The sequence below is a fragment of the Gavialis gangeticus genome, unplaced genomic scaffold, assembly GCF_001723915.1.
Source record: "Gavialis gangeticus isolate Ggan-Ray unplaced genomic scaffold, GavGan_comp1, whole genome shotgun sequence".
NCBI classification, from domain to species: Eukaryota; Metazoa; Chordata; order Crocodylia; family Gavialidae; genus Gavialis; species Gavialis gangeticus.
Window position 1 is genome coordinate 45,664,463 of NW_017729031.1, and position 11,404 is coordinate 45,675,866.

Below are 11,404 nucleotides of genomic sequence, written 5' to 3' on the forward strand. Positions count from 1 at the left end.
TATATATATATATATAAATTCCATACTTCTACTGGTATTCTTCCAAAAGGTCCCTGGAAAAATAAGAAAAAACAGTTAGGATCTGTTATGGTTCTTAGAAGTTTTGTGAAGGGTATGTGGAACACATCTCCTAGCTATGACACAGTGTATGTTCGTTCTCTAAATTGATTAATGCCTCCTTCTAATAACAGACTGCAAAAACAATTATTTCTAAAAGTAAAGCTTTTAAAAAGGTTTCTAATAGCCATTCTTCTTTAAACATTTGTTGCCATGTCACACTATACAAAATAGACAAATATAAAATGTCACATTTTAATTATTACTTCCAAGCTTTTATTTGACTAAGTATTATAGTCAAGACTTATTGCTTGCTAGCTTACATTTCTCAAAGTGTTTAGTGACCTGGAGTGTTTACATTTCTATGTAACGTGAGTAAAAGGGGCTTGATTTTTTAGCGGATAGATGCTGAAGTGTGCTTTAAGTGTGTATCAAGTTGAGCAATTTCTTGTCTTTAAATCTTAAAAACACTCTGTGAGCTGAGTTAGAAATTTTCGTTTTCCCATTTTACGACTGGGAAAATGAAGCACGGAGTGAAACTAGATTGGTTTCAACCACAGGGAGAGGTAGGAGGTATGATTAAAATACAGGAGTTCCTGGCTTCCAGGGCAATCTTTTAGACTGTGTTCTTTAAGTCTGTTCAGCATATTTTTAATAATATTTCTGAGGTTATAATTTTTTGGTAGTTTAAAATTTCTTTGATCAATAATTTAAATAAATGAATATATTAAAACATAAAAATATCAAAATTCAAGCACCTTTGGGTAACTTTTGTGTTAATCAGCCACTTTAAGAACTCTTTGGCAGCCATGTCATCAAGGATTTTGTTGATATCACTGGTGAAAGTGCCGTCTGCATGTCTTCTGCCCATTTCTTGAGCCTGAAGAGCTTCTTCTGGGAAACTTCAAAGGGGAGAAATTGTCAAAAGAAACCCCAGAAAAATAAGCACAATTCTTCCAGGGTCTCATTTTACATTCCTTACACACTCAGCATTCCCACTAGTTGCAAGGAATGCAAAACTGAGCCCAGAGTTGGAAAAGGTCTATGTGACAGTCTCCCTACCAGTTTCTTATAACTTTTTATAGGTAAGCCAAAATTCCTCACTTTCCATTTTTTTTTAAAAAAAAGCCAGATATACATGAAACTGCAGATTCCTAAGACAATGTTACCCACAGATAAAACTATGACAAAACAAAATCCATCACAGACAAATTAGGGTTCATTACTTATGAAAATATTATTGCTACTACATTGTAGCCAACTGTTTTATGCATCTAATTAGTAGTTACTGGATCTCATACATCCTAGGTTTATAGCTCCTGAAATGTTTACTGCATGAAAATGAGCTATTAGCTGCCTCAAGTAGGCTTGATGGTTTTGTTGTGAATTAACAGTTATCAGATTACAATGCGTCTTCCTGTGTGTTTATGGGCTGTATATAAACATATAGATTCTAGCCCCTGGTTTTGTTCATTTTGTACCATTGGAAAGCTATTCTAAGATAACCAGAGACTTCCCTGAGAGCTTTCTCCTCCCAAAAAGCACTGAGACTTTTTGTTGGACTGGAGCCAGGTGTGCTGATGCTGGAGAATATGGTGTTTGGGGACCTCTGGCAGCAAGTGGCCCCCTTGGGGATCCTTCCAACTGACATAATTTAGAGTGGCCACTAGATTGTTTTAAGATATGCCAGGGGTCAATTTGATCTTCAATAACACCAGCATTGATAATAAGAAAGGTGGGTTACAGGTTTCTGAGCTAAGTACATCTTGACCAAATTGCTAATTATCATCTCTTATCTACAGATGACAGAATACATTGTCCCCGCTGATGAAAGCCATTAATTATCCATGACAGCAAAATGACAGGAAATCTGAATGCCAATATAACTTGCCACCACCCTCTTCTTCATAAGTGATCTGACTCATTTATCTCTATCTTTCTGGGAACTGTCAGTCCTTTCAGAATTACTTTTTCTGTTAGCTCTTGCTATACTACAACACACAATCTTATCTTACAGGTTATATTTTATTATTGTCATTGTTTATTTTTTTTTATATAGTGCCAGAGACGTACATGCTAATTTACAGGTGGTAAAACATAACCAGAAGGTGACATGAAATCCCTGCCCCAAAGAGCTTACAGTCTAAAGACACAAATAAGTTCAGAACACGTGGCACTTGGGAGTGGCCTGAGGGCTTGGTTACTGCTAAACTGAGCAGAACAGATAGAGATTTGAAATATGAGGTGACAGAGTGTCCCGGAAAGATCAAATGGGAGGCTTTTTCAAGGATAAGGTTATCATGAAAAAAGGCATGAAGTCAGGAATGGACTGATGAAGTTAGCAGGAAATGGAAAGCCTGGGATGAGTGTACAGAGCAGGACAGGAAGTAGGAGGGAATAGGGAGGAAAACCTTGAACCGTTTCAGAAGGAGCAAAAGGATCAAAAAAGAAAATATCAGGATGGCAGGAAACTAAAGTTATTTTGCAGCAGCATGTGGGAGAGATTGGAGAACGAAGAAGTAAACGAATGGGAGACCAGAAAGAATGAGTTACCAGGGCCCAGATAGGAACTTTGGTGAGAGGGAATAAGAGGAAAAGTCAAACCTTGGAAATATTGCAGAAGAAAATGTAAAAGAGTGTTCTGAGAGCCAAGGGGAAAGAGTAGAGAGGAATCTAAGATCATACCAAGGTTGGTCTTCTTAGTGACTGTTGGAGTAGGGGTACTGCTAACGGGGATATGGGAGCAGAAAAGGACAGATTTTAGAGGAAAGTCTGGTTTGGATTTAGAAACATTGACCTTGGAATATAACTTGACCTTTACAAAAGTAACAGCACAGTGAACTCTTAAACAGCTTCATTTTAATCTGTAGTTGGACTGAATCATTTAAAATGACTGGCTCATACCTACAATGCAATTTAAATTACAAAATAAACTATGAACTACATAGACACTAATCAAAAATACATTATGGAACTATTAGGCTTGATTTCTAACCTAAAAAGCTAGACAGCATTTAATGATAGGAATGGATTCTTACTCTCTTCTTCCTCGTCCATTCACTAACCAAGCAATGAACTCCTTGGCAGCTTGACCTTCCAAATATGAGGTAATGTCACTGGTGTAGGTGCCCTCAGCATGTCTCTCAAATTCAGCATGACGCTTGGCAAGTCCATTGCTGAAAAAAGAGCAGTTTTCTTGGGATCTGGATCTTAGAAACATGTTATCAATTCTTTCCTTGGCTTGCTTATGTCTTATGATAGAGCTGCTCAGCTGGCAGCCTGCAGCTGCATGTAGCTCTGTAGGGGTTAGCCTGTTGGCCCCTCGGCTCTGGGTCCAGGCTCACCTCTGCTCACCTCTCTAGACACTGCTGCTACAGCTGATGTCTCTGGGCTGTAGAGACATCCACAATGTCATTGTGGAATTTTGGAGTATTATTCTCCGGATATATTAGCTCCTCCCCCTTCCTTTCCAGCTTCCTCATCCTACCCTACCTCTGGAGATGGTGTGTCACAGTGCAGCCCACAGGGCTGAGGGAACCTGTGGCCAGGGACCCTGCGGGGACCCAGAAATCTTACATGGTACAGGAGCACTGGCACAGTGCAACAGGGGAGTCATGTGGTGTAGCAGTGTGCAGGGCATTGTGGGTGCTGGCATAGTGCAGTGGGGGAATGCCCACTGTTGCATGGAGTGGCATGTGGCCTGGGGGAGCAGGGAGCCCTCAAAGCATGTCACTGGGAAGCTTGCTTCCTGCCGTGCCTGGCCACTCAGAAGTTGGACAGCCCTGTCTAATGAGCAAGAGTTTTTCTCATTTTTATATCAATATTTTTATTTTATTACTCATAATTACACTATCTTTTACCACCCTCCGTAAGTCCAGTCCACCTATTTTGATCATTTGTAGCCCAACTTAAGAGATGTGATGCCTTTTGCTTTCAGTCCCCCCAGCCATTTTTAATGGCTCCTCCCTTTTCCTTGACGTTTTGCCCTTTCATTTGCAGTCAAAATCAATCACACTGATCTTTTTTGAAGAAATACTGCATTGTGGAATTTTGGAGTATTATTCTCCTGATATATTAGCTCACATTTGTTTTTTTGCATCTCTTATTTTCTGCCTATGTTTCAAGTCTTTGTAAACCTCCTATTAATATTCTGTCATCTTGGGATTTCACTATTCCTCCCAATTTGGTACCATCTGCACTTTTTATTAGCATGTTAGCTAGGGCTGGTTGGAACATTTTTGACAAAATGTTATTTGCATCAAAATATTCTGTTTTACTGAAGCTGAAATATTTCACAGAGGTATAGTGATTTTGACAAAGTTTTCATTGGGAAGGTCTCTGAGACCTGGAGTGGGCTCTCTGGTCATTTTTTATAATAGAGAGAAAAGTATATGAATGAAACCCCTGACTTTTAACAGAAAACCAGAATTTTTGACACAATTTCATTTACAAAAATATTTAAAGGTGTGCTTTGTTTCAGTGTGGAAGAAAAACAAATATGAAAAGCTTTAAGTTATCACAAGATAGAGTTGTTGTCCTCCAGTTAGTGACTGTGACACCTATTTCCTCTTGTAGAATGAACAATTTACATAAAAATAGACCTAACACAGATTCCCATCTCACTGCCTTGTCAAATATTAATGCCCTTTCCTTAGTATCTTGTATTCAGTTGATGCGTCATTTCTAATCTCTGTTAGGATCTAGTCTTTTTAAGAATATAAGAAGTTCCATACAGGGTCAGACTGGTGGCCCATCTAGCCCAGCATCCTGTCTCTGACAGTGTCCATAGTATGTGTACAGGGCATGTTTAGTTGTATCCATTGCTTGTTGTAGCCTCCCTTGTATCAATCAGCAATTTTTTTCTACCTACATGGATTTTTCCTTTTTTTACCTTATTCTCTGTATTTATTCATTTATTACAATTTCCTTTCCTGAAATCTAGTACCCTTGAACTGCTGCATCCTGGAAGCCATTTCTGAAATCAAGTAACTCATGATTCCAAACTTCCCTTTCATAACAACAGTCTCAATAATTTCTTCTTTGACTTAAAAAGTAGGATGGCTTCTTCAGTGCTAGACTCTGTATTACTTTGGTTATGATTGTGAAGCTGGAAGGAATTATATTAGACTATGTTTTTTATTAACTCTCCCATGAGTAACATGTCCAGTGTTTTGAAGTACCTTGACAGCTGGTCCAGGAATTTTTCATTCTCTCTCTGCTCCTGTCCTTGTTGTCTGTAGCAGAAACCCACAGTCATTAGATTACTAATATTACATAAGGAAACTTGCAGTATTCATAACACAATAGAATTCTGCTGAATATTATTTACATGTCACTACAAGCATCCATGACTATTGGGTAAGTATAAACAATTTTAGGGTGCTGATACTTAATTTAGTATAGGCTCTCAAAATTATTAGTTCTATGCAACTGTAGTCTTGTAGGTTCACTGCCCCACAGTAAAATAACCATATTAGCAAAACATAAGTTGTAATATCATAAAGAAACATTTAATCTTATCATCTGTATAGCACAGGCTGTATAATTTTATCGAATTACCAGCACTGGGTCCAATAACTTATGCTTGACTAAAATATATTTTCCATAGTATCGGTATTTATGTGGCATTGCTAAGGTACCTAGTATCCAACAGAGTTTAATTCTAGATATAGTTTCTATAATGAGACTGCAATATCAGAGTACCTACAGATGAAAAAAAAAAGAATTAGATTTTCATCACCTCGATCCTCAAGGATATTTAGGTATTGATTCTCATTTACTCCAAGATGTTTAAACACTTCTAAGGATCTAGACTTGAGTTCCCTTCCCACAAGGGAAGTGTACAGTCTCCTGATAGATGGCATCTCAGATAATATACTGATACTGTGCTTGATTTAGTCAACAGTCTGATGACTGTTTTCAGTCAAACACTTCTGCTGTTTCAAACAATGACCTTCCACATATGGTTAATCTCTTTGAACATATTCATAGCATGTTTAAACTATCCTTAAGATCTTCTCTGGTTTGCATGCAATTAATCGAAAAGTGAAATAGACTGTGTCTTGTAATGTGAAGCTGAAACCCAGTAAACTGATTTCTGACTTGTACTAGACTTTGGGCTGCTTTTTCTAGATGATGATTAATAACAGCATGACCAATATGCTTACCCATTTCTTTTAGTGCTCATTAACCATTGCACAAAATCCTGAGCTCGTCTAGTGTCCAAGTACTTGCTGTAATCACTGGTGAACGTGCCTTGTGAATGACGCTTCACTTCATTCAGCTGTCTAGATTCATCTAGTGGTTCAGACTGGGAAGCTTTGAATGATCTATGAATAGTTTGTAACACATTAATCAGCATGGAGTAGGTGCATCGACTCTTCTTTAAAAATATAACCCCACCTTCTAACAGAACAAGACCAAAAATCTGTTGATATATGACCACAACTGGCTAGGTTATGAAATAAGGTTAAAGGACCTGGGATAAGGTTATGGAAAGGATAGATGGTAGAAAGGGGAGTTCTGGCTCCCCAGTCAGGGTGTGCAAGGTGGAGTTGTTTACAGTCCCCAGGTAGGAGTGCAAAATGGAGGTTGTCTGGTTTTCTAATGCTTCTGGGCTCTGCTGGTCACCACATAGGGCCAAGAAGAAATATTCCCCTCTCCTATTACTACTGGAACTAGAGGGGTGTGGAAGGGAGGAGTGGGAAGTTTGCATTCCTCAGAGCTGTTGGATGTTGATCACACCCAAGGCTGGAGATTTTAACAGAGGTCTGTGGATCCTCTTTGCCTTTGTCTGTAGTGAGGGTTGTGGTTCACTTCCCTTGATCTCTTGAGCATAGTTTAACAAACTGTTTCCTGTCATTGAAGTGGCAGAACATAACAGGGGGCTGAAGGTACTGTCAATACCTGTGACAGACATTATGTCTACCAGTTATGTGTGAAAGTTGTTCCTAACTTTTTTTAAAACATGTTAGACAAATACTTGTCTGGGGTTGTTTAGATAGGAATGATCCTGACTTGAGAAGGGTGTGGTACTAGATAACATCCTCTAGTCTTTTCTAGCCCTACTTTTCTATGATTTTATGATCTGCTGGCTGACAAAGTATAACATAAGTATGAAGTCCCCTTACACAATAGAAAAAGACTACTCTTCAAAATACCAAGCAATTTGTATTCTATTATTTGCAGTAGAGATACCTCTCTCTGATCCATTGTTAGAGCTAATATAATGTAATGGTGTAATGGCGTAATAAAGTTTTTCTTAAATTACAGAATATTTTGCCTGAAGTTGCTGGTATAAAAAACTACATTATTGTATTTGTGGTGGTGATTGAAAAGTTGAGTTTGAAGTATTTACCTTGATTTTTCTTCTGTGTCTTGAAGGGGATTTTGCCAGCTGCCTTGGATTATCATTAAAAGCAACCCAGCCACAAAATAAACACTTTTCATTTTCATTGCCTGTCACAACAGATATGAGAAAGAAAGAAACACAATCACCTTGACATCAGAGTCAATATATGAAAGGGAAAACCCTCTTAGTTCTGTACTGAATTTACATCGAATGAAACTGAACATACATGGGTATAAAATGAATAGAGCTTTGGACTGAGACTCAGAGGACCTAGGATCTATTCTGGGCCACTAACCTGTTGGATGACCTTGGACAAGTCTCTTATATCTTCAACTTTTTCACCTGTAAAATGAGGGCGTTGAGAAACCTGAGACGTACAGATAAATTGTGCTGCATAAAAGCTAGGGTTTATAACATTGTTTCAATGTGCTGTAGTATGAAAACTGAGGTCACTTTCAGGTGTTTTTTTTTAATTTTCTGCATCTCTTGACTAAAGAAATCAAAGCAGACTCCCATCAGGCAGTGTAGTGTCACATTGGCCACTCTTCTCAGTCTGACTCAACATATTTTTCACCATTCTTTACTCTTTCTGTCATCTAAATCAACAGTCACCTGCCCAAAGGTCTCTAGGATAAAGCAGGAACATTTTAAATCTATGTTCAACAGGTAACATTTAAGAAAATTACATATGGAAATCCATGGTGCAGAATTTCTGGTGTCTTTGATGCAATGATAACTGTGCTCACATTGCCTTTTTATTCCATCTTTTGAATCATCTTGTCACTTCCATGATCTCTACCATTAATGGTACAGTCTTGAAAAAACTAAATACCAGGATACAGAGCAGGGGACTTCTGCACACCATGAGATGAATTCGCACTGATTGATAATCTATTCAATTCTAGGATTTAGTGATTCTAATATTTAGTAATTTTATGTATTTGTATTAATTGAGATATACCTATTGAGCACTGGAGGAGGAACATACCCAGTCAAGGCTGCAATTCCTATGCACAATGGGCTAAGTACCAATTTCAGAATAGATCTATGTATATTGTTTATGGAGACTCGTGTTTTTTCCCTGCATCATCGGATGACATATAACTAGAAATGAAAGATACTAGAATGGATGGAAGTCTTGGAAACAACATATCCAGTGACTTAATTAAAACCTATAGAAGTTTAAGCATTAGGTAGTTCATGGGTAGCTGACCAGTAAGCTCCAAACCAAGCTTCTTTGTTTGATACTTAATGTCTGTGTAAAGTATTTAGACCACCAAAAAAGAAGTTTTCATTTCCAAAGAAACACATCTCTAACTTATAAATAAAACAATGATATCAGATAAGTACTACACACAGTTTGCACACACATTAACAGCACAAAGTTGTAATGTGGTTTAGACATCCCAAACATAATGAAACTGGACTTGAGAATATCTTGGGGCGGATGCTCACCGAGTGTAAATTGTCATAACTTCATTGCCTTCCATAGACCTATGACAATTTACAGCAGGTAAGGATTTTCTTCCTAGTAGTAACTACTTGAGTGTTTCCAGGCCCTCCAGAAATACACAGGCAGAACTTGACTTTAGCGCTGCTGTCGCTAGGTGAGGCCTAATTCTTAATGGGATGTTAACAATATCATATTGCGGTATTGCAATATCAGCAGCAATTCATTTAAATGGTGTCTTAGTCATTACCATGAAAATAGACTTGAGGACCTTATTTTTTTTTCCACACTGGATCAGACCACTGAGCCATGAAATCTGTTATCCTATCTCCAGCAATTGCCAATACCTAATGGTCGAAAGTTCCTGTTGTTCAATGAGATACAGAAGAAGCAGTTCCTTCCCAATCTCTGTAAGGATTAGTTTATGCCCTGATTATCCCATCTCATTCTATTGTTCGTATGGTAGTTGCAAATGATATACTGGTCAAAAAATATTCATTTCCTTTTTATATCCCCTTTAAATCCTCTTTAACTCTCTATTCATGTTCCTACTCAGAACTCTACTTCCGTGGTGCAACACTGACCTCCAATGTTTATCCAAAAAAATGCATTCATTTCACATTTCTTATGTTTAAAGACATCAGGACGTATCCAGCAGTCTATAAACACAAAGTTTTTATGGTACATCTACATTGCAGTCACAGAGACAGCAGGGTAGAAATAACTGAGCTAGCTTTAAACTAGGTAGCTTTCCTACAAGTAGCATGCTAATCACGGCAGAATAGAGCTCAGGACAGGTTACCTATCCTTCCTTTCAAGCAAGCCTTGCAACCTGCCCTGAGGTTCATATTGCCTCAGCTGAACAATTGAGCTGGCTAGCTTGGGCATTTCTGCACTGACTTGCAGTGGTCAACTTCAAAGTCACTAGAACTGGCATGAGTGAAATAGTTTGGTCACTAAACCAAAATTGCCTTAAATAATATCAATAAGCAAAGCTGATCTTATACAAACAGTTAATACATATAAATATGAAGGACCTGATTCCAAACCTCTTGAGTAGAAAGGTTCTCATTGATTCAAGTGGGGCTTGGAACTGACCCCAGTTTTCTGAGAATTACATGCAGGTTTAGCATTATGGATTGGAGCAGAATCACTGACTTCAGTAAAACATAAGCACATGCTTAAAATTAAATACATGAATCAGGGCCTTATACTATATTGGCAAAGGACATTTGGTGAGATTAATAAAAAGAAAGGAAGTTATATGCAAGTATTTGAAAAAATTAAGAATCTTCAATTTAAAGGACTGCCCTTCAGAGAAACAAGCATTTTTGAAAAATGCACAGCCATTAAACTTTTGTGCATGGACAATTGTAATGTTTGCATTGCTTTAAGTGTCTTAAGAGGGCTAAAAAAAGTGAGCAGATATGCACAATGCACTGGGCTAAGGAACCTCCCCCACCCCCCGATTGTACTATGGATGAAACTGAGATGAAAAGCTCTGAAATGCTTTGCAGTGAAGTGCTTCAGGTTATACATGTTTTCCCCACTTACATATTTTTTGTTGCAAGATGCATTTTTATTTGTATATTCTTAAATGTATATTATTGTTAACCACAATAGGTATTTGTTTTCTATAAATCAACAAAACTCATATTAACTAGAACATTGTTCTTGTTTTATTCTGGAATAGATGAACATCAATAAAAAAATTAGCAGCATGAGAATATTTGTATAGATCTGTTAACTGATCCATACAATATATGTAATCCATCTAAATACAATTAAAAAAAAAGAAACAGTTTCCACAGCGCATGGGAAACCTAGTTCTTGACTTGATTTGAGAGGCTTAGATTAACTGTGGAAACAGCAAAAAGCTTGCAGCCAAATTTCTGAGTTCCAGCCAAACTCAAAGTAATATCTAATTCCTCTTTGATAAAAGATTAGAAAGTACCGTTCAAATAATTCTTTTCTTGCCATTTTGAAATGTATTAGATAAATAGAGGCTGACAAAATTAGATGCATAAACATTACCAAATTATCTGACAGGATGTTCTTAATGAGATTCTGAGCTGCCAGAGGAAATGTCAATAATTCGTATGTATTAAGTCTTGATCAAAATGTTTGAGGCTGTGAACTGGCTCATGCACCATTCATTTTGCATCTAGAATTGGGAAACAATATTTTTTTCCTAATGACCTGGCTTTTTGCTAGTATTCCTAACATATTTTACTACAGATTTCTGCAGTGCCCTGTGTATGGAAGTTGTACATGGATATATTGTACTAAATCTTGCTAAAGGCCTGATTCATTCATAGTGTAAAAACACAAACAGAGAATTATATCAGTGGTGACAAGTGAGAAATTTTCCCATTTGAAAATTAAAGTGTGAATAGGAATATATTTCTATGTGTAGGAGACTTGCAGATAGGAGACACAATTAATTAATAATCTACTACCACTTTTATATACATGTCATTTACTTATAAATGCTATCAAACTTTTCCATATGGCTTCTTACAGTGAAATGAAAATGATAAGTTTTC

At 37.4% G+C, this 11,404-nt stretch overlaps 1 protein-coding gene across 1 annotated transcript; it reads right to left on the minus strand.

The window, feature by feature from the left end:
- Positions 1-2,068: 2,068 nt before the first annotated feature.
- On the minus strand, positions 2,069-7,512 carry GCG (glucagon). The gene is made up of 4 exons (XM_019522962.1): positions 7,415-7,512; positions 6,225-6,386; positions 5,238-5,291; positions 2,069-3,233 (listed from the first exon to the last, which is right to left on the minus strand). Exons 1-4 carry the CDS (start codon positions 7,510-7,512, stop codon positions 3,092-3,094), a joined length of 456 nt encoding a protein of 151 aa, XP_019378507.1. The 3' UTR covers positions 2,069-3,091.
- Between the last annotated feature and the right edge of the window lie 3,892 nt (positions 7,513-11,404).

Bases quoted from the DNA above. Each gene is read 5' to 3' on its own strand.
- GCG (XM_019522962.1), bottom strand. From the start codon at position 7,512: ATGAAAATGAAAAGTGTTTATTTTGTGGCTGGGTTGCTTTTAATGATA. The intron at 6,387-7,414 runs GTAAATACTTCA...AACTATTCATAG, and splicing joins GACACAGAAGAAAAATCAAG to ATCATTCAAAGCTTCCCAGT. The intron at 3,234-5,237 runs GTACTTCAAAAC...CTCTTTTTTCAG, and splicing joins TTCCTGGACCAGCTGTCAAG to CAATGGACTTGCCAAGCGTC.